Source organism: Diprion similis, chromosome 11 (genome assembly GCF_021155765.1).
Source record: "Diprion similis isolate iyDipSimi1 chromosome 11, iyDipSimi1.1, whole genome shotgun sequence".
Classification (NCBI taxonomy): Eukaryota; Metazoa; Arthropoda; class Insecta; order Hymenoptera; family Diprionidae; genus Diprion; species Diprion similis.
The window spans coordinates 4575679-4595833 of record NC_060115.1 but is presented as its reverse complement, the minus strand read 5'-3'; the positions used below and the strand labels follow the sequence as shown (position 1 = coordinate 4595833).

At 42.0% G+C, this 20155-nt stretch overlaps 3 protein-coding genes across 6 annotated transcripts; 1 reads left to right on the top strand and 2 right to left on the bottom strand.

Annotated features, from left to right (window-relative positions):
* The first annotated feature begins 19 nt into the window (after positions 1–19).
* Positions 20–6130, top strand: LOC124412543 (nose resistant to fluoxetine protein 6-like). 2 transcript variants are annotated; one of them, XM_046892502.1, is made up of 14 exons: positions 20–35; positions 130–789; positions 1056–1258; positions 1618–1832; positions 2963–3051; positions 3182–3378; positions 3451–3611; positions 3722–3887; positions 3998–4191; positions 5064–5205; positions 5300–5489; positions 5566–5708; positions 5802–5910; positions 6038–6130. In XM_046892502.1, the coding sequence occupies exons 2-14, from the start codon at positions 492–494 to the stop codon at positions 6100–6102; spliced, it is 2172 nt and encodes a 723-aa protein (XP_046748458.1). In that variant the 5' UTR covers positions 20–35; positions 130–491; the 3' UTR covers positions 6103–6130. The 2 variants fall into 2 exon arrangements, with proteins under 2 accessions (XP_046748458.1, XP_046748457.1); XM_046892501.1 differs by lacking the exon at positions 20–35 and having other exon boundaries at positions 60–789.
* On the bottom strand, positions 5996–13899 carry LOC124412542. Of its 2 annotated transcripts, XM_046892500.1 has the most exons (13): positions 11978–13899; positions 11713–11895; positions 11088–11323; positions 10810–11021; positions 10391–10467; positions 10110–10306; positions 9878–10038; positions 9628–9796; positions 9342–9535; positions 9151–9280; positions 8886–9075; positions 8648–8790; positions 5996–8529 (listed from the first exon to the last, which is right to left on the bottom strand). In XM_046892500.1, exons 1-13 carry the CDS (start codon positions 13707–13709, stop codon positions 6370–6372), a joined length of 5784 nt encoding a protein of 1927 aa, XP_046748456.1. In that variant the 5' UTR covers positions 13710–13899; the 3' UTR covers positions 5996–6369. The 2 variants fall into 2 exon arrangements, with proteins under 2 accessions (XP_046748456.1, XP_046748455.1); XM_046892499.1 differs by having other exon boundaries at positions 10110–10467.
* A 1850-nt stretch (positions 13900–15749) lies between these two features.
* Positions 15750–20136, bottom strand: LOC124412544 (nose resistant to fluoxetine protein 6-like). Of its 2 annotated transcripts, XM_046892503.1 has the most exons (10): positions 19862–20136; positions 19077–19428; positions 18736–19003; positions 18475–18635; positions 18146–18314; positions 17407–17609; positions 17197–17317; positions 16917–17106; positions 16653–16795; positions 15752–16583 (listed from the first exon to the last, which is right to left on the bottom strand). In XM_046892503.1, the coding sequence occupies exons 1-10, from the start codon at positions 20106–20108 to the stop codon at positions 16392–16394; spliced, it is 2046 nt and encodes a 681-aa protein (XP_046748459.1). In that variant the 5' UTR covers positions 20109–20136; the 3' UTR covers positions 15752–16391. The 2 variants fall into 2 exon arrangements, with proteins under 2 accessions (XP_046748460.1, XP_046748459.1); XM_046892504.1 differs by lacking the exons at positions 17197–17317; positions 17407–17609 and having other exon boundaries at positions 15750–16583; positions 16917–17102; positions 18142–18314.
* Positions 20137–20155: the final 19 nt, after the last annotated feature.

Genomic DNA, 20155 nt, shown 5'->3' with positions numbered 1-20155 from the left:
CTTCAGTGAATTATGATCGCACTCGCGTAACTCTCGTAGGTATACATGTATATACTTTTTTAAATCATTGACCAATGCGCGAAGCGTAATATCGCAAATGAATATTTATTCTTTCGTAATAATTATGAGGTACAGGTCTCAGAGGTGATCATCCATCGACGGCCAATCGAATGACGCATGTCCTTGTCGAATAATTTCATCAAATTCAATACCTAATCCGCGTTTACCGGCACTCAATCAACGCCGCTAAAAGTGTTACCAAATATCTACGTACGTGAAAAACGGACTAAGAACGGTGTGATAGTTGTTAAAAATCAGTAATCGAACGAATGCGAAAGTGAAACTACGTGAAAGAACATTGTGCCAAGTATGACAAAGAGTTGAACCCTCTGGGAATAATTGTGCTTAAAATGGGTGCGTAAACGTAAACTATTCACCGTAAAAGAATACTTTTTTACATTACGCATCTTGTAATCTAAGAGAGTCCAACTATGCCTACGGTAAAACAGTGGACAGTTATAATAGTGGGACTGACCGTCTCCCATTTTTCAATTGTATTTGCTGGAGCAAAAGACACGAATATATGGAAAACGCAGAGGCTTGAGAAGGAGAATGATGTCGGGGTGGAGCTCGTCTACGAAAATGATAGCGAAAGCATGCTTCCGTTGTTGTCGAGAGATCTGACTCTTCTGGGCCAGGCCATTGACATGATAAGCAACGACGCCTGCAAGGATCAATGCAAGTCAATGATGGCGGGAATTCACAACCTGACGTCGTGGGCCGTAAAGTGTAAGGCTGGTTTAAAGTAAATTTAGTGATATAAGCCCGACTGATTTACAAGTCGCGGCAAGCATACAGATTAGCGTTAGTCGTTAAGGCGACGTTATATCACTTTTGCATAAAGCATAGTCGCGTGTTAATAAAAAGTACACACTTGACGAATCGTTAAATTAACATGTCTGTTTATTTTGACACCTTTGCACCGACTGCGCACGCGCCCCGTGACTAATCGGAAAAATTTACTGACTCGAGATGTTTCTCCACCCCTTGCTTAGTTTACGACTCGTCGGGAAAATTTCCCGACGGAGTACTCGGAGGATCTTTGTACCAGCTGGGAAATTTCGACGAATGCCTTCAGATAGGCCTTCTCGACGACGCACCTCTGGGGGTCAACGGACAGTATTGCCTCGGGGAGGTGGGAATCAACGTACCTGATCTCTACCGTAATCGGAACGGCACCATCTGGAAGGATTTTGGCGTAAGTCAACACCCCCATCAGCTACTATCGAATCAGCGCTACTCTTGATACTTGGCACCAAATCAAGGGGCCCAATGTGTCCCCATTTTTTTTTTTTGCTTACACTTGGACCATGTTTGTTCAAAAACATCGAGTGTGCTTCTCAATTCCACGCCCAATCTCGCAACTGGTTTGTTGTCAACTGATCACGGTCCTTTCGAATTTCCATTCTACCCTCAGTTTTTCATCGATCTTCTTTCATGCTCCTTTCCACTTCTCGTAACAACCGATCCAAGGAATGGTTTAAAATGAGGTGATTTTCTTATCACTATTACTATGAATGAATTAAGTCAGTACAGACATTTGCATCTCATTACCAGCCTCCGAAGGAAAGGTCCGAGGTAGTTGTATCAAAGCTGCATTGGGGGATCTGCGTACCAGCGGCATGCCAACCCCAAGACGTGGAGGATGTGGTTCGATCCGTTTTGGCGGTAGCCTTCAGCGGCTCTCGTTTGAAATTGACGCCAAGGATACCGGAGGGTTCTTGCTACAAGAGATCGTCTGAGAGCTACAACAATCTGGACATTGCTTACATGTGAGTGGACGAGGGCTACATACTTGCAAACAACCGCGTCACTAAAATTATAAATTGCGCAATACCGAGCGTAGTCTTCAACGCGTGGACGCAGTCGGTTTCGAAATTATTCAATGCTTATGCAAACCGTTCATCACACGTGTACGATTCGCGGTATCTCGATGTTTTGTACAAATTTAACTAAGCTCGGCTTGTTCAAGCATCGAAACGTACGCGGAAACGAACTACATTATTTTGCTGATTCAATATTTTACCAGTCAATTATGATGAAAACGATAAATGATTCGGTGCATAAATAATCTTTGAGTGAACTATTCGCATAATCCGTGATAATTAGATGTATCATTCGGATCACTTAGCTTCCGTATTTGGGATCGATAAGTTATGTAAAATTGGCCGTGAAACGGAAATAAGATAGACACCCAAGTCTCCTTTGATCAAAATCAACAATTTTCATTACGTTTTGAAATTCCGCCGACTGTAGACAATTTTCATCATATTCGTTGCATAAGTGGACATTAGTACCTATTTACAATCAACTTAGTACGGGTGTTAAGAGAATTCGTTTCTCAGCACTGGGCATTAGCTCTGAATATTGATTTACAGAAATGAAATCATACCTTATTATCATAGGCGGACATTCTTGTGCCTCACTGCTTGGTTACCTATGTTACGTATTGTATCTAATTAACTTTTTGTTTATTTTCGTGAAATGAATACAAACAGCCTACTAAATTATGATAAGCAATCGATAACTCAGCTACGTGTCATACCATTCAACCTTGAATGAGAACATCATAACGGTCAATAAACCCAGCAAAAACAGCATCAGTAATCAAAATGCGGGATCTCAATAATATTACTACCTAAGTTGCACAAAAACTGTAGGCTTATGAATTTTTACTCATCAACAACATTGCGACTTCCGGTGTATTTTCAATCAGCTGATTATACATTGATACGGGTATAGTATCTTTTATTTATGATGATGAAATATTATGTACCGCACACTCGAACTTGAAATGAACTCCGAATTTTAAATTGCTATTACCCGCATCTATATATATATATATATATATGGAATATCTGTATATACAGTACATGATACGTATCTTTTTCCGTATTTGCAGATGGTTGATATTCACACTGATATTTCTGGTATTTGCGGGAACTGCGTTTCACCTAACGTATCTTATAAGGAAAGAGAATATACCTAAAGGTGAGTAGATTTCAATTTACATCTACGTGACTTCAATTACTCACGTGTGTTATCGATATCAGAAAAAGATGAATAAAACGACGGTATATGTTGGCAAAGTTTTAACCTTTTTTCATCTTCATTTTCTTAGGTACACTGCCCGAAGCGCTCGTGGGATTCTCTCTGATATTGAATATGAGAAAACTGAACAGTAGTGCGAAAATGGAAGAGATGGATCTGAGCTGCATCTCTGGTATCAAGGTGATCGCGATGCTAATAATAATCACGGGACATTCGCTGATATTTATCATCAGCGGACCTGTATTGAATCTGAAATTTTGGCAAGTTGTAAGTATTACATTAAATACCTACAATTATCAGCAGAATCTACTTTACCGTAATGGAATCTCGCTATTTCAGGCTGTGACAAAAGTAGAAAATGCAATATTCGTCAACAGCCCTCTTTTGGTAGACACGTTCCTGCTGCTGAGTGGATTTCTCATCACTATGCTCGTCCTCGATCAACTTAACAAAGGACACTCCATCAACTTCCTCTTCGTATATCTTCTACGTTACATAAGGTAACCTATTACTCATATTACATACATCCATTACAGCCCGAGCATACACACGCGATTAGTACCCGAAAAATTTCTATCCAAATTCACTTGTAAAATATTCTAAAAATCAGGTTGACACCGGCGTACTTCGTCGTCGTTGGATTCTACATGACTTGGTTCACAAAACTGGGTTCTGGTCCGATGTGGTCTCGAATTTACGTGGAACAAGAAAGATGCCTGGCGTCATGGTGGTCCAACATTTTGTACATCAACAATTACGTGAATACTGACCAATTGGTACGCGACACACTTATCAAAAGAATCTTAGCTTTGTCCTCGAAATTGAAAGAAGATGAAAAGCTGCTACTCGCATGGCGATTGTCTGATTACCGTCTTTATGCTTCTAGTGCATGTTCCAATCTTGGTACCTGTCCGTCGACACGCAGCTCTTCGTGCTTGCTCCACTGGTGATTTATCCCCTGCACAAATGGCGTAGAGCTGGAGAGTTCATTCTGGCGGGGGTTACAGCTCTGTCAGTCGTCATACCATTCGTTCTAACGTTAAGAAACCACTTAGATCCGACGTTATTGGTCTACAGCGAGTAAGAACTGACTTTCAGCTGTTTTTTGATGGCAACGAGGATACACCTCGAAAACGCGGAGATGCAAAACTCCTATACCGCTCAAGCGATCAGAGTAAAACTTGGGCAATTAATGCCTTATTTTGGCAAAAAGTGAAGCGCCTTTTTACTTGTTCAAAATTTGTAAAAAAAATTTACAGATTGGTTACTACCCACAGAAATTGGCCGAATTTTCGCAGTTGCACTGAATGGATTGACCTATCCGGTATGATGCCACTCGGCGGTGATGAAACACACATTTTGAGCCCAGTTCCACGAGATTTGATGGTGAAACGACGAAATGGCAGCTGATTTGGTTTTTGATTATGAAGAACTCCAAAATCTCATTTTGGCGACACTTGTTACCGATCTTCCACGCCTGCCGGTAATTTTTTACCGACATTACACGCATACATTACCGGCATGCGCGTAATGTCGGTAACAAATGTTGCCGAAATGAGATTTCGGTGTACTTCGCAATCGAAAACCAGATCAGCTGCCATTTTGTCATTTCACCATCAAATCTCATGGGACTGGGCTCAAAATGTGTGTTTCATCACCGCCGAGTGGCATCATACCAGATAGTTCGATCCATTCAGTGCAACTGTAAAAATTTGGCCAATTTCTGTGGGTGGTAACCAATCTGTAATATGTTTTTCCAAATTTTGACAAAGTAAAAAAACGCTCCACTTTTTGCCAAGATAAGGCATTAACTGCCCAAGTTTCACTCTGATCGCTTAAGCGGTATAGGAGTTTCGCATCCCCGCGTTTTCGAGCTGTACAACGTGTCTTTATAAGCACCTTAAGAATAATTTCACCCGTACCAACAAGTAATAATTTGTCATTCCCTGTAGCGAGATGTCGGACTTGTCCCAAAATCACTTTTTCGCAACAAGCTACATCAAAACCCACACGAGGGCGAGCTCGTACTGCTTTGGATTAGTTTTCGGATACATAGTCCACCGAATACGACTATCAGATTACAAGCTGTCATCGGTAAGTTTGTATGCATGTTCAGATCATTGGAATCTCTGCTAATTTTTTCGCCCGTGCAAAGTAATCAACCGAACATCTGTTCCTTACCTCGCAGACGACAGTAAGAATCGGATGGCTGTTCGCCAGTTTATCTCTCATAGGCTCCATGTTCACAATAGTCGTTTTCTACGGACCTCGGAAAAACTTCATGCCAATCGAAGCTGCATTCTACGCGTCATTGCACAGAGTCTTCTGGAGTCTGGGTACAGGATGGATTATCTTAGCCTGCGTTACTAAAAATGGAGGTGTGAATCTTTCCAATCTTTTTCACAATACACCGTAATCCGCAGAAGAATAAATTACTATTTTTTATCGTTGCAGGTGTCATGGCGAAGATACTCCAGTGGAAGCCATTTTTACTTCTCAGTCGTTTGACTTATTGCGCTTACCTGATGAATGGAATAGTCGTATTAAGCAGCGTTGCTTCAACTCGGAGCCCACAGTACCTCGATTTCTTTGCTTTGGTAGGCAGTAGTATTTTCTATAATTATCACTATGGTAGACAAAATTAATTTACTTAGCTTCAATACGAAAGTAACTTGTGATATTTCTTACAGATTCAACAATGCACAGCCCATTGGGTGGTCACATTCTTCGGTGCTTTGGTGTTATCCATGACGTGCGAATCCCCAATACTTAGACTGGAAAAACTCTTCCTGCCACGAGGTTAGTTATTAAAACTTGAGCACATGCAGATACTATCAAGTACCGAAACGTGGACGGAAAGGAAAAACATTTCTTCACTATTTTATTTAATATTGAAATTATGGTGTATATATTTTCATTATTTCAGGGAGACAAAAGGCAAATACCGATAGGAAAAATGAGAGCCAAGATACCAATACTACCGACGCCTGATATGAAATAAAACCGTACTTTTAAAGAGTATAAATATCTATTTCCTCTAATGTATTGTACCCTAATGTGATGATGATCCTGTCTGCTTATTGGGTTACTTAAGAGTCCTCGTTTTCAGGCGTACGTAATAGTCTCCGGTAAAGCGGATTCCGCTGCTTTTTCTGCATATTCTTCATCTTCTCATTCTTCTTCTCGCACCAACTGTACGATTTTAACTGTCTTTCAACCACCGTTATAACATATGCCCAATACCACAGCCCAAATCCGTCAAGTCTCCTCTTGATTCCATTCCCAATTCGACTCTTCCGAGTGCCGTATTTGCTCCTTTTTTCTAGTCAGAATCGCTGCTTCTTTTTCTACCGACTCTGTCGACTCCAACTCAGTTTCCTCATGTCCACTAACCGCGGACTGTTCCTCATCCTCAATCCAATCCAGACTAGCACTATCACCGCTATTACTAGCAGGATACGAGACAGAAGTTGATTCCGCTTCGTCACCTCCAAAGTAACTAAGGTCTTCGTTCTGTCCTCCCGCTGATGGTCTGGCACGTTTGTTCTCCTCCTGTTGCGAAGCATCTTTTCGTCCTTCCGGACCGCCTGACCGCGGCCTGGCGTCTTTATCCTTGACTAAGAATCCTACCGGGCCGTCTTCCTCTGACCTGGACTTCTGCATCTGCCATGCTTTTTTGAAAGGATGTTCCTGCTCCTGCTCAACAAGCTTCGGCCGCTCTGGCAATATGTATTCCGGATCCTCCTCGCTCGCTTGACTTCTAATAATGGAAGCCCGCTTAAAAAGTCCAGTTGACGTAGTCTGGGTATCGCTCAGATCAGCGTTTTCTTCCTTGACAAAATCCCACCCAATATCCTCCTCCGCTTCCTGTTCATCCTGCGAAATTCTATCTAGATTCTGCAGTGACGACCGTTTGCTTGCCTTTTTTAACATGAAGTCGTAGCTTGACGGATCTTTTTCCTCCTCTACAAATATCGTTGGACTTATGGCGGGGCGGGACTGTTGCCTGGAGGGGTTCCAGCTCGTTTCCTCTTCACTCTGGGTGTCGTACCGCTCTCGAAATGGAGGTCTAGTCTCGCGATAGTTATTTCTGGGTGCGTCATACGCATTTTCTTCATCACTTTCGCTCGGCTCGTGTGAATAAGCATCGGATGTGACGTTTGGCACTTTGCTGATACTCCAAGCACCAAAACTTTTTATTTCCGACGAGTCGTTCAACAGAGCCATTTTACCTTCGGCTGAAGATCGTCTTCTCAACATGCTCCAGTCCTCCTCTTCGCTCGCAGTTCCAGTTTCATCGGACGGCAAAGTCTTGGCTATCTTCTGCCTTCGTAACCTCAGCTCGTATTCCCAGTTTTCCTCGTCACTCACCCTCGGCTCCTCCAACGGCAAGACCTTCGGCGGTATTTGCTTTCTCTTCCAGTATGTCGACTCTTCCGTATCACTCAATACTTTCCTCTGGAGATCGCTTGCACGTGACAAGGATCCCGTCGACGATCTAAGCGCAGCTGATTGTCCATCCAAGCCTTTCATTCCTGTTCTCTTCCCATCTCTTGCACTCTGAGAGGCTGAACGCTCTCTGTTTACGTACTCCCATGATGGTTGCTCTGTCGGTCTCCACGTTGAAGCCGGGACGCCATCAGTATCTTTTGACGAAGGTCGCTCTCCTTTCGTTGACTCTCTTGGCAGGACTTCGTAATCCTTGAGGCCTGGTTGTCTGCTGCCACCAGCTATCAACAACGAATCGTCTCTCTGTTTGAAATTCCTAGACGATTCCTCAAAGTCCTGTACCATTGTCTTTCTACCCTCCCAAGCTCTAGACTGCGACCGTCCATCTCTTCTGTGAACATCTTCGTTCCGTGGTTGCTGAACGGAAGATCTCTTCAGAGTCTTCGGCTCATCCAAGTAGTCGTTCCCTAGTATTTTCTGGCGACTGAGGCTCCTCCTTTCCCTCCTAAGTTCGTTGTCCTCGTCGTCACTTCGCCTTGGTATTTTTCTAACGGGTGTTTTTATCCAGTCCCACGCGGGAATTTCCTCTTCTTCCTCCGCGTTGCGTCTAACAAACGATTTCCTTCTAGTATGATCATTCTTGAATGTCTGAACATCAGGTGGTTCTTCTCCGTCTAGATATTCGTCCTCGATGTTCCTGCTCGAAGCTATGTCCTTCTGCCAATCCCAGCCAGTGGACTCGATTTCTTCGTCAACGAGTGCGTTCTGTTTTTCTGCTTGTTTTTCTAATATGTGGTTTTTAGTCTCAATCGTTTTTTCATCGCCTTCACCCACGCTGCTGACTTTATCAACCGTCAATCCATCGGTGAATTCCATTATCACATTCTTTACTTCTTGCATAGGCAAGTCTAGAAGCAACGTCAATGTCACTGACACGCTGATGACAGCTGCTACTTCATACAAATCGATCTGCAAAAAAAATTCAAACACCTGTCACTGGAGTAATACTAGAAGTATGTTACATTAATGGTCAGTTTAACGGAACTTTTTCTATCATTATCGAAGAATGAACCAGTAAAATACTCACGGATCTATGAAGCTGGAATTCTGCCGTATACCTTGTGATTCCAACGTTGTAAAAGAATATTGCAAATTGTGTCAGGTAAACGGAGTAGGATATCCTGCTCAAAACCACCATCCAACGGTGGGACAAAAATCTGTTTAATGCTCCTGCAAGTAAGAAGAGACTAACAGTTAATCGCCAAAATACTTTTGACCAGCGAAAACCATTACGAATTTCAATTTCGACATAAACTCCTACAAACCTCCATGCTGGGTAAACGAAGCAAATATAACCCAGGACAAAGAAATGGCCCAGAATACTGGCAGGACTACGGCATAATAAGTCGCTTCTTCAACGTCATAAGTGTAATCCCTTCTAGCCGATCTCCACGGGGAAAATAACGACCAGAATCCCAAGGCAGCAGCCACTACCCATCCAATAATCACAAGTACCTGTAAAACATTGATTGACCTGTTCATTTAGCGAAAAAAGAAAAAACCTAACAACGGAATTTGTTAAAGGACCACCTTGTGAATTCGAACTTGCTTCCCGGTGTAATGCATGAGTGTTCCAAGCGCTATACCAAATAGGTAAGGGGTGGCTCGATGCAATGGCAGCATGTACGTCAAATTGGCAGTTTTGTACAAGTGCTTCAGCCTGAAAATGATAATTAGGTCAGGCTTCATCCCATGTTGATAAAAGTACAGGATTCACTCACGTCATTCCATGAAAAATAACCAATGATAAATAGTTGTTCGTCGTAGCCAGGTAGCGGAGAGTTGCCGACACTTGTAGCAGGAAAAGTATAACAAGGATACCGATTACCGGTTTGTTGTAGAAGAAGAAAACTAGCATCGGAGCTATCAGAGATAACTGCATGTCTAGAGCAAGCTGATGCGTGTGCGTGGCGCACTGTAACGGTAGTTGATATATCGGTTACTGGTTATGATTAGTGAAAGGTGTGATAATTTCTGATTTGATACTTGAAGCGATATTTGACTCACCATCTCTTCAAATGGCATGAAATTTTGAATGTAGAGTAAATTTGTCCAGGCATTTTTCTTGCAGAGATCAGCGTTGCTCTTGACAACGCTGTTCCACTGTGGTCCAGATCCCACGTGCTCCATGACAAACGCGTACCAAAACACTACAGCCAGGAGGACTGGTGTTAACCTGAAATAACCATTCTAAAAATACTGTACAAAAATTTTATACCATACGATTATTCCATTTCCGGATCAAACTCTCGCGGACCTGATGAACCTGGTGACGAATCGACAGAACCATCGAATCTCCCCACGCTTATGGTACTCCTTAGCCATGTTGTACGCGGTTAAAACTCCGCTCAGAAGTAGAAACGAGTCCGTATATACGAGGGAAACCCTTAGAATAGAACTGAGCGGATTATTGGCCACCTGAGCACAGCAGAAGTTATGATAAATCATAAAGCTACTCGGTCAAGATAGGAAGTGCCGTCAAAGTCTACCTCGGTTAAAGATATTCGGTTCGCAAAAGGCATTCTGGATATGGGTATCAGTTTGTGGGCCACATAGAGTAATATTGTCGCCAGCGTTCTGATACCATGTATGCATCGAATGTCATCCCTGCTTTGGGAATCCTGCAGCAGTAAAGTCGTCGTTCTTCGCAATGAAAATGCCATTATTATTCTTTCAGAATAGCTGCCTGCGAACACAATAATCAATCCACATGTTGAACGCAATGCGGTAGTAACGTTATTCGTCACGTGGTGCAAAATTATCACTTTACCTGGTCTGTCGAAAGTGAGGCAAAAATCACGCAGCGTCGCAACCAAAACCAGGCATACTGTCATCGCGTAAAAATACCTACAGCAACGACATTGTGTCAACAAATTAGGATAATCAAGTACAGTCTTATACTAGTACAAAGGATAGAAAATATTACAGCAGTAAATGCGACCCAAGGCCAAGGCTTTGTACGGCGAATGCAACCTACGTGGCATCAGTGGGTGCACATCCTCGCTTGAGATGCGTGAATTTATTTTTATCCTGGCTGGAAGGCACGCGATACTTGAGCCATAGATTACACTGTTCAAGCTATTAATAATTTGAACTCAACAGACCTTGTGGTTCAGCTTTTACCACCTTGTATCCACGAAGTAAGGCTGAACAACCAGGATGAAGAGATGGAACTAAAATTCTACTCACAAAATGGCAACTGTCTCCTTGGAGTAGGGCTGCGCCTTCTGTTTAACGTAGCAGGAATCCGAGTCAACACCGATGGAAAACCTTAGTCCCATTGATTCGTTGTAAGCGCTCAGAGCATCTTTTATTACGGATTGAACGTCCGCTGGTGAGCAGGCAGCCGGAACGCAAAGTGCCCAGTTAGCGGTTGTGAATCTTGGAATGAAGTGCGCCGGCTGAAAATCTCGTGAGATTTAAAACACGCCACTAGTAATGGATGCGCTTCGATCTCCTAAGCTTACCCCGTTCATGCTGGCTCTGAGGAACGCTCTACTCTGCATAAAATTGACAGGAATTTTCGTATCGTGTCTCGTTGCCTGCAAGTCAATAGTTGCCAGGCAATACTTTCCCTGGACCTTGACCGTCTTCTCGTCTACTTTGACGTACGCTTTGACACCCAGACATTGGTCAAAGTCTCCCAACTGATTTATGTTACCGCGTAACAAGCCCGATGGCACTTTAGCGCTTGAATCCAACACTGGAAATCAATTTTGAATCATCAGCCCTTACCGTTGTTCGTCAAGTCCACTATCCCAGAGTTGGAATGTAGTCAAAGATTAGCGAAGCACAAAGCTTCAGTCTTGAATTCACATTACAGAATAACTCGCAAAACTCTGACTCTATTGGCATTGGATAACGGTAGCCACCTTGGCTAAGTGCCGAACGACGACCCCAAGAATTACCGGCTGCTGAATATTTTGTAAAACATGATGATTCTCTGGGAAAGAATCTTCAAAAAATAGCAAAATCTATTTCACTTGTTGGCCGATAAACTAAAAGCGATTAACAAGGCAAAATTTGTGTATGACGACACGCGACAATGAGGTGAACAAAATAAAACATTACAAATCGAATACGTAAACTCACTTTGTAAGGCCCACAATTTATATCCACGAAGTTGTCGTAAAAATATTTTTCCATGCTGCTGGCAGACTGGGTTTTCTATTGCGGTAAAGTTTGGCATAAATGACGGTGTGGTCATTAATAAGTCGTTCAGTTCCGACAGAGTGATGGAGGCCTCCATCCGTTTCTTTGGCTTAGCATTTGACTCTACAACACTCAAGATGCATGTTACAATGGAAAAGATTTAAGTGTGTGACAATCACGTCCATTGACAGTTAGTTATACTCACTAGTTGACTTTAGATCTGATTCTCTTTCAGGGACCTTGACTTTAGGCTTTTCGGATTGTTTTGCCAGTGGTTGGGGCGGTGACTTGATTTCCTTCTCGGGCTGCCTGGGTCCTGTTTTATTTTTTCCTTTTTTCACCGTTCCATTCGCCTTTTGCGAGGTGAGAGGCAGGCTGACATTTTCTGATGGCTTTACGACAAGCAATGACTCCGACTTCTGCAAACTGGGTGGCGTTGGCTTTAGGACGTCGATTTTCTCTGCGTCACTCAAAACTCTTTGTACCGTTTGAGGCTCAGTTTTCATAACTTTTTGAGATGCAGCTTTTTCAAACGAGTCTTCGATCGACCTAGTGGTAAGCACTTCCATTGATTTCGATTTATTGGCGCGTCTGACACGTTCAAGCTTTCTTGGCGGAGGCGTAACTACATCCTCGACTTTGCCTGCGTCATCTTTTTCCAGCTCTGATGAATCGTCGTCATCGTCATTGTCAGTGTTCTTCGGATATTCACTAACACTGATTTTCGAATCATCCGGAGCTTTCCGATCGAATTCTGTTTTCGGAGCGACAAATTTATTCCCATTTTCTTCAACGTCATTCACCACTGCAGTTTGATCACTAGCTGCGCCATCATGCTGTGCGGTTTTACTCGTCGCTTCCATATCTTCATTACTCTGTCTCGTACTATCTGCTGTTGTTAATTTTCCTATGACTGCAATGCCCTGCCTTGTACTTTTTTCACCGGACCGTACGTGATGCACAGGAGTGATTTTTATGCTGATTTTATCACTCGGCACATCCTGTTTCACAACTTTAACTTCATGCTTGATTCCGATTTGTTTATCTTCCACAGACTCAGTACTTTCAACATCCCCGTCATTTGCGTCGAGAATCTGTTCGCCTTCGAGTTTTGTTCGTCCGTAGTCAATATCTTCGTCGTCTTCCTCATTATCAATAAATTCGGTGGCCTCGTCATCCTTAACAACCTCTTCTTCCGATTCTCTTTGATCTCCTTCTTCATCTTTGGAATAGCTCTCGTCATCCTCATCTTCGTCTTCATCTCCATTCTCATGGTCATTTTCTTCCTCGCCATCAGTGTCATCATAATCGTCGACGTCGTTATTTTCTTCATCATAATCTCCGCTATCTTCGTTATCGTCTTCATTCTCCTCAGTCTCTATCCCGCCGTCATCATCATCGTAAGAATTTCCAGAATATGACTTGGACTGCATATTACTCCGGGCAAAACCACTGGAAGCAGCTTTTGACACAGCGAAAGAAGCCCTGAACTGAGCTCTAGCGACATCCGGAACCTTGACACTCGCCACTTTTTCAAACTTTGACTTGACGTAACTGGAAGCACCCGCATGTGCTCGATCATTGTCACGCACTTCATCTGACTCCGCAACAAGTAGTTGACCTTTCATCAGACGTGGCGGGAGTGCAGTTCCACCCTCGAACCTCCTGCGTAACCCGATTATGGGGGAAGACGAGGGGCTGGATAACAATCCGGACGTTTTGTGCTCGGCGCACTTGCCGAAGAGAGGATTGCACGAGGTTCGAGTTTGCTCGATCGAAGCTGAACCCCCGCCGTCTCGAATACGGAACGCACCCACGCCATCCGGGATCAGAAACGGTAGTGAAGCCAACACCAATACTAGAAACAGAATCCTAGCCAGCTGAACTCCGCAGCCTGCTTGGAGAAGCTGAACCATGCCCATGGCGGGCGCAGTCATAGATCCATCACCTTCGCATTGACCCGCTAGCCTTATGTTTACCTTGCGATTTACGCTGCCCTTTAATGCTGGACTTATCACACAAACTACACTTCACCAGATCTAAACTCCCAGAACCGCAACCACCAAGCTGCTCCCGACTGGTCGCTGCACGATGGACCCGCAGAATTAGAGCATATGGCATCATCCCAGCAGCTGTGAGTTTTATTTAGCATCAACATTTGAATGCTGCTCCGCGACGGCTAGATCAAGACGCAGGGCGTCTGCGCCGCGACGCCTGCCACGCGGTCCCGCTTCCCCACTCCTCAGCGTGCGTTACCCGGGGCGTCGCGACGCCCGAAGAGCATATCACGGTGCTCGAAATATACTTATCTGTCACGGTGAATTCTTATCCCAATTTAGAGGGAACTTCATGGATTTGCAAGAAAATTCATGTCTGTAGATCCGAAGTTCGTGCGCCGAACAACTCATTGTACTCTTGTTGTTCTTCGTTATCTAACAATTGTTACGTCTCTAATTCACGCTCGATATCTTACCAAGATGTTGCTTGAACGGAATTATCTTCCACATCGACGTTTTTTGCAGAGCGCGCGTAGGTATTTGTTTACATACTTATTTTGAAGGATGTTCACAAAATGTAAAAGACAAATTTCAAAATTAACCAAGTAAAGCGAATACGACAATCGACAGAATGGCTGAAAAACAACAAGTACAAGAAACTGCTCACGGGAACTGGAATATCTTACAGTCACACTTGCTGTTCGTGCTGTATACAAGAATATAGAAAGTGTGACATTTTTCTAAGTCGATGGATAAAGCATAGCTAGAATCGCAAAAATAATCAGTTAAACTTGAAGTGAAAATAAATGCGATACTAAACACCGTAGCCCCAGATACATGCATAAAGGATCCAAGGTGCAGCAATAGACCAAAAAGGGCGTAATACGACAGCAAGCACAATTTCCAGTAGCAGGTTATAGAAGTTATTAATTAGTGTTGTAGATACAATGAATAACCCCGATAGAATATAACACAAGAGTAGAACTGACGATCCAGTTGATCCATACGTTTACCTGAAAATTCGAAAACATTTTGGCAGTCGGTGATTTCGTTGTCAAAATAGGATTCAAATCTGTTGTCAGATCAGAACTTTGCCTGGACTATCCTAGTAAGCTGTCTCTTATTATTCCCCAAATTATAGCCTAAGAGAATTCCTACGAAATACGCGTAGGCTTGATTTTAGGTGGGCATGTAGTAGTAGAAAGCACTATCCGGTATTATTTCCCTGACCGGTTTCCTCACTTTTTGAAAATATTTATAAACCCTAAGATTTTTCAAGGGCATTCACGAAAATTCATTTATTGTCTGAACACTTGTGAAAAAAAATTTCTTGAGATTTTGTTTGATTTTTAAGACGCTGTGTTCTTAATCTCATGGCTTTTTTTTAAATCAACCTTTCGGAGTGTTTCAAGTTTCTTGCTGTTTTGAGGTCTTAGAGCTCATTTCATCAAGCGAATATTGAAATACGCATTATGTTTGGGAGGAAATTCGTGACAAAAAAGGGCTCCTGCAGGTTTCTTCGTCGGGTGAACGCTGATTTGTTTATTGAGGCACAAAGTTATGCCACATTCAGAAAATCATTATTTCCTTTGAAATTGTGATTTCTTCATTAAAGTTCGCATGTTTCTTGTATTTACGTTCATTTATTTATTAATTCATTATAAATTTGAACACCTTCAGTAATTTTCATTAGATTGTTGATAGATTGTGTGTTAACAATTTTCTAATGCACGATTTCAAAATACGAAACTCATTTAGTATGCTCGATGAATGAAAAAAATACTGGCAAACCAAATTGGAAAAGGGCTGTGTTTGGTTACTTGCCTAGAGTTCGATTCCAAAGCTAATCGAGACGGGATGAGTGATTGAGAGGGTGAATAAATAAACTCCACAATTTCGCGAGAGACAAGAGCGCACTTTCTTCAGCACAAAAACCCTTACGGTCTAGAGAAAAAAGCAGCGCAAGTCTTGTATTTATTCAACAAAAATCAGTTCAACCGACTACAAAGTAATAAATTGGCTGGCGCGTTCCTTATTAAACAAATTAATCTAAATCGAATGATCTTTCAATAATCTTAATCCACTTTGCCAAGTATGTACAACTAATCAACACGCCGCACTTCCGACTGTCACCGCGTCGATGATCCCCTAAGAACGGGCACCTCAGGTCACCAAAGGGTGGACCCCGTTCCCATAACCAACCCTAAAACGCGATCCTTAAAACTACGTGAAATGGAAAGAACTCGACACCCGTCCGAACGCGAGAAGAACGCGCTAATCACACGTACGGGCAGAATAGAGAGATTAGCATTACGTCCTACCTACTCGAGCGCTCGATTCTAAGTAAATCGCGCGCGCGCATGAAGCGAGGGCTGCGCGCACGCCTGCTAAACCCCGTTTGTGCACAGCGCGCCACCATGCGGCTGGGTACCCTCAACAGCGCGAGGTACCAACGGGTTGGAGCGCGAAAAGGCGGTTTTTTCCGGTTTTTTTTATTGTCCGTAAATAACGATAGTCGAGTAAAGAATGACGAGATTGAATTGCATTATTTTAAGAGTAGCAAAGATCTGGATAGTATTTTATAGCAGTATAACAATAATGGAAACGGAAGAATGTACAATATCACTTGTCTTTTGCAGCCTCATTTAAAATCCTTGTCTTCTCTTCAAACTCTTCCGTTTGTAGAGCTTGGTTTGCTTCTAATACGCGATTGGTGAGAATGTTTTCCAAGACAGCGGCTGGAGTTTCGAAAAATAGGTATACGATAACCCCCACCCCTATTGACAGCACCATATTAGTTATATAAGCTTCAATCTGCAATAAATTTGGTTGTTAACGGTGTATTTTCAATGAATGAGTAAATAGGTTTCTTTTCTAACTTACGATTGTTGAGTTGGCAACAAAAGCAAGGGTTCTTGCATCCGCGATCCTTATCGCTTGAATCCCAATGTGCACTAAAAAAATTGAATATGAGAACCTACTCAGTGGCTGAAAAAATGGCAATGACAAGAAGCTGGTAACTGGACCTGAAATTTAAGCAAATTTGCATTTACGTTATTAGCTTCCCATTCGACTACTTGATAAACAAGAAAGGGAAGGTATTCACAGTGTCATGCGATTTCCAATCGAATAATTAAATCTACTTGCCTCCGTAACCCTGAGTACACGCGTAAACGATCCAAGCAACGGCAATCGACCAGAATGGACGTGACGTCAGAGCGAATATAGTTTCCAATGCAAGGTTGTACCTCACATTAGTGTTGCTGATATAGTGAGTAGATACCATGCAAAATAGCATAAGAACACAAGCTATGGTCCAGTTGATCCCTGCGTTTGCCTGAAACGACAATATTTTTGACGAGTAAGACTCGACCGCTAATCAAATACGGATATAATTGATAACATCCGAAAAACTCCTTTGAATAACCTTTGTCAGCTGCCTCTTTGTATTCACGGCATCGTAACCCAAAAAGATTCCCAAGAAGTAAGGAAAACCTCTAATGTAAGTAGGCATGTGGAAGTTAAATAAACCATCCGACACAATTTTCCTGTAGTAAAAATACGGATTTAGGATAATGATTTTGCCGTTTATTTGACAAACTATTCAAGTACTGTATTTATTACAGTATTGGCTTACCCTTGCTCGAAGTGCAAGGCTATAATTCCATTAAAGTAGCCGTTGGTAGCTAAAACAACAGGTGGTATAGCAACGGAGATTACGAGGAAGCAGCCAAGTAAACGGAGTCCGTATTTTGGCCAACGATGAAGCGAATACATAATAATCGAAGATATCCAAAACAGTTGCATTTCTGCAGCCAAGTACCAGGTATGTATGAGACACTGAAATTTTCCACAATAACCAAAGGATCAAGTACACTCCAATACTTATGTGAATATTATACAATTTCGAGTGAACGTTCATTCTTTGTCACTAAAATTTTTCACCTTGTCCACGTGAGGAAAAAGACAAGATTTAAAAAATTTTAGACGATGAAGAGAGAATCTTATCGTGGCTGAAATTATTTGTGGGAGCAAATTTCTGTATCCTTGTGAAAACAAAGACCTTGGCAATGTGCGAAGCACTTCTCTCAGTCCGCGGACTCTTCGATTGATATGAAAACCTTACGAAAGCTCAAAAAAATATCTGTCTGTAAAAAATGCTGAAATCGTGACCTGTACATTCTTCGAAGCATCTTTTAGACGTTTTTTGGTCGCGTTATATATTATTATTCTCTACACTTTGCGACAATATCAAACCAATCTTATGTTAGAGTAGTCGATAGCATTCTAAGAGTTATTAGATGTCAAATGTCGAGTGTTGCAAATTGGAAATAAAACGAATGTTCGATTCGTTGAATACATGCAAATTTACTCACCATCTTTTCTTTATTCAAAAAATTCTGGAGGTACAGCAAATTGACCCACCAATTGTCATGGCAATTCTCTACGCTTGTAGCTACAAACTGGCCCCCGAGGGGATTGTTTCCATTCCAACGTGCAAGAAACGAGGTAAACAACATTACGAAAGCTAAACATGGAGTTAATCTGTAAGGAAAAATAAATCATACGCACTGGACAAGCCATTTATGGAGATTCATGATCTCTAGGGCCCAGCAAGATTCGAAGCGGTAAGTCGAATGAAGTTTGGATCGAGGAACTGATGCAGAATTTATTGTTAAAGTGTTATGCAGTTTTAAAAACTGACCTGAGATAACGATGAAGGTAAAACCTTCTCCAATTAATAGGTTTTCCCAATTTTCTTGCCATGAAAAACGAGTGAGCCGTCAAAAATCCGCTAACTAAAAAAAAAGTGTCGACAGCGAATATCCCCGCCTCAGCGTAAAGAGAAGTCCATGAATCGTACCACTGGAGATTATACTTGATTGTTTTAACGCTTTAAACACTAGCTTGATTACAAATTATTTATGAATTGTTATTAATACGTCATTCCAACAGTTCAACTTACTTTATCGATGTCAGCCCGATTGACTGTCGGTACCAGAAATAACATGAAGGACTGATGAATCGTCACAATCCAGCACATGCTCAATACTCTTATACCTTGGATCGCCGGTAGCTCCTTGGAGTCGAAAATTTTAAGTATATTTGTATATAAGGAGAATTTCGAAAATTTATTTATCACAGAAGATGCTTTTGCTGGTCCACGACTTCTCACGTAGACGTCGCAGACAGTGCAGGATATCAAAAATACGCCAACTGCCACAACGAGCATTCTGAAAACCATTTACTGGTTATTTTCTATTGTACAAGAGGATACCTTCAACCATATCCTCCGTGTAAACTCACATCGTCGAGATTTTTCCAGCGGAGAAATCTTCGGTTTCTACTCGTGCGCACAATGCTTCGGTAGAACTGAATCCGAGATTCCTTTTCATCGGTATGTTCCTGAGGGTGGCATTGATGATCTGCTCAACTTGAGTCTCGTTGCAAGAGGATGGAAAACAAACTGATGAGAAAATCCGATCATTTACTCTGCTGACTGCAGGTATAAATATGTCGCCTCCCGACATAAACGACACCATGCAGTGCTTCCCTCGAATACTGACGTTGTTGTATTGTTTATTGACTTTGACGCACTCAACGTACGTTCTGAGATCCAGCATATTACCTTTCAGAAATCCTGACGAGGCATCTAGCACTGCAATTGGATCACAATGTCAAACTATGTAAATTTACACTGATGTAATCGACAGATGCGTAAGAAAAACCATCATGGAGATGCCCAGCACCTCTTACGCGTCTTACCAAGGAATCTTTTAAATTTAGATTTACTTAGATGAAATTTAATTATAATTGATCTACAAAATGTGTACGTAGATCTAATTTTTATTTTCTTTGTGTACATCAGTAATATTTGAAAAATAGTGCCGTCCAGTCAACATCCGGGTATCTTGCTAGTAAAATTACTAAAATAATGTTCTCTCAAATGACGTCAAACGATCTATTGATCCCTTCATTTGTAGTTAATTTTTTCGATCCCATGAGTCAACTTTTTGCCAATAACGTATTCGAATTCTCCATAAGCTCGTAGAAATTATCTTGTAATGAAAATTTAGTACATTCATTCTTACTTTGCATGGCCCATGTCTGGCCGGATTCGACCGCATGGATTACCGCAAGAACTTCAGCTGCACAGGTAGATTTGGACGATTGTGCAGCCAATTTGATCTCTTCTTTCCACCACACTGGTAAATAACTGACGATATTTGTAGACGATGTTCCGATTTTCTTTATATCATTATTCAAAGATGCAAAAACCAAGCTTCCGCTCAAAACGCAAAGTAATACCGTCAAGTGTTCATTACGAAAGAAGAACATTGTGCAATTACGCAGTCGATTGATATCAGTAAGACTGAATTCACTGA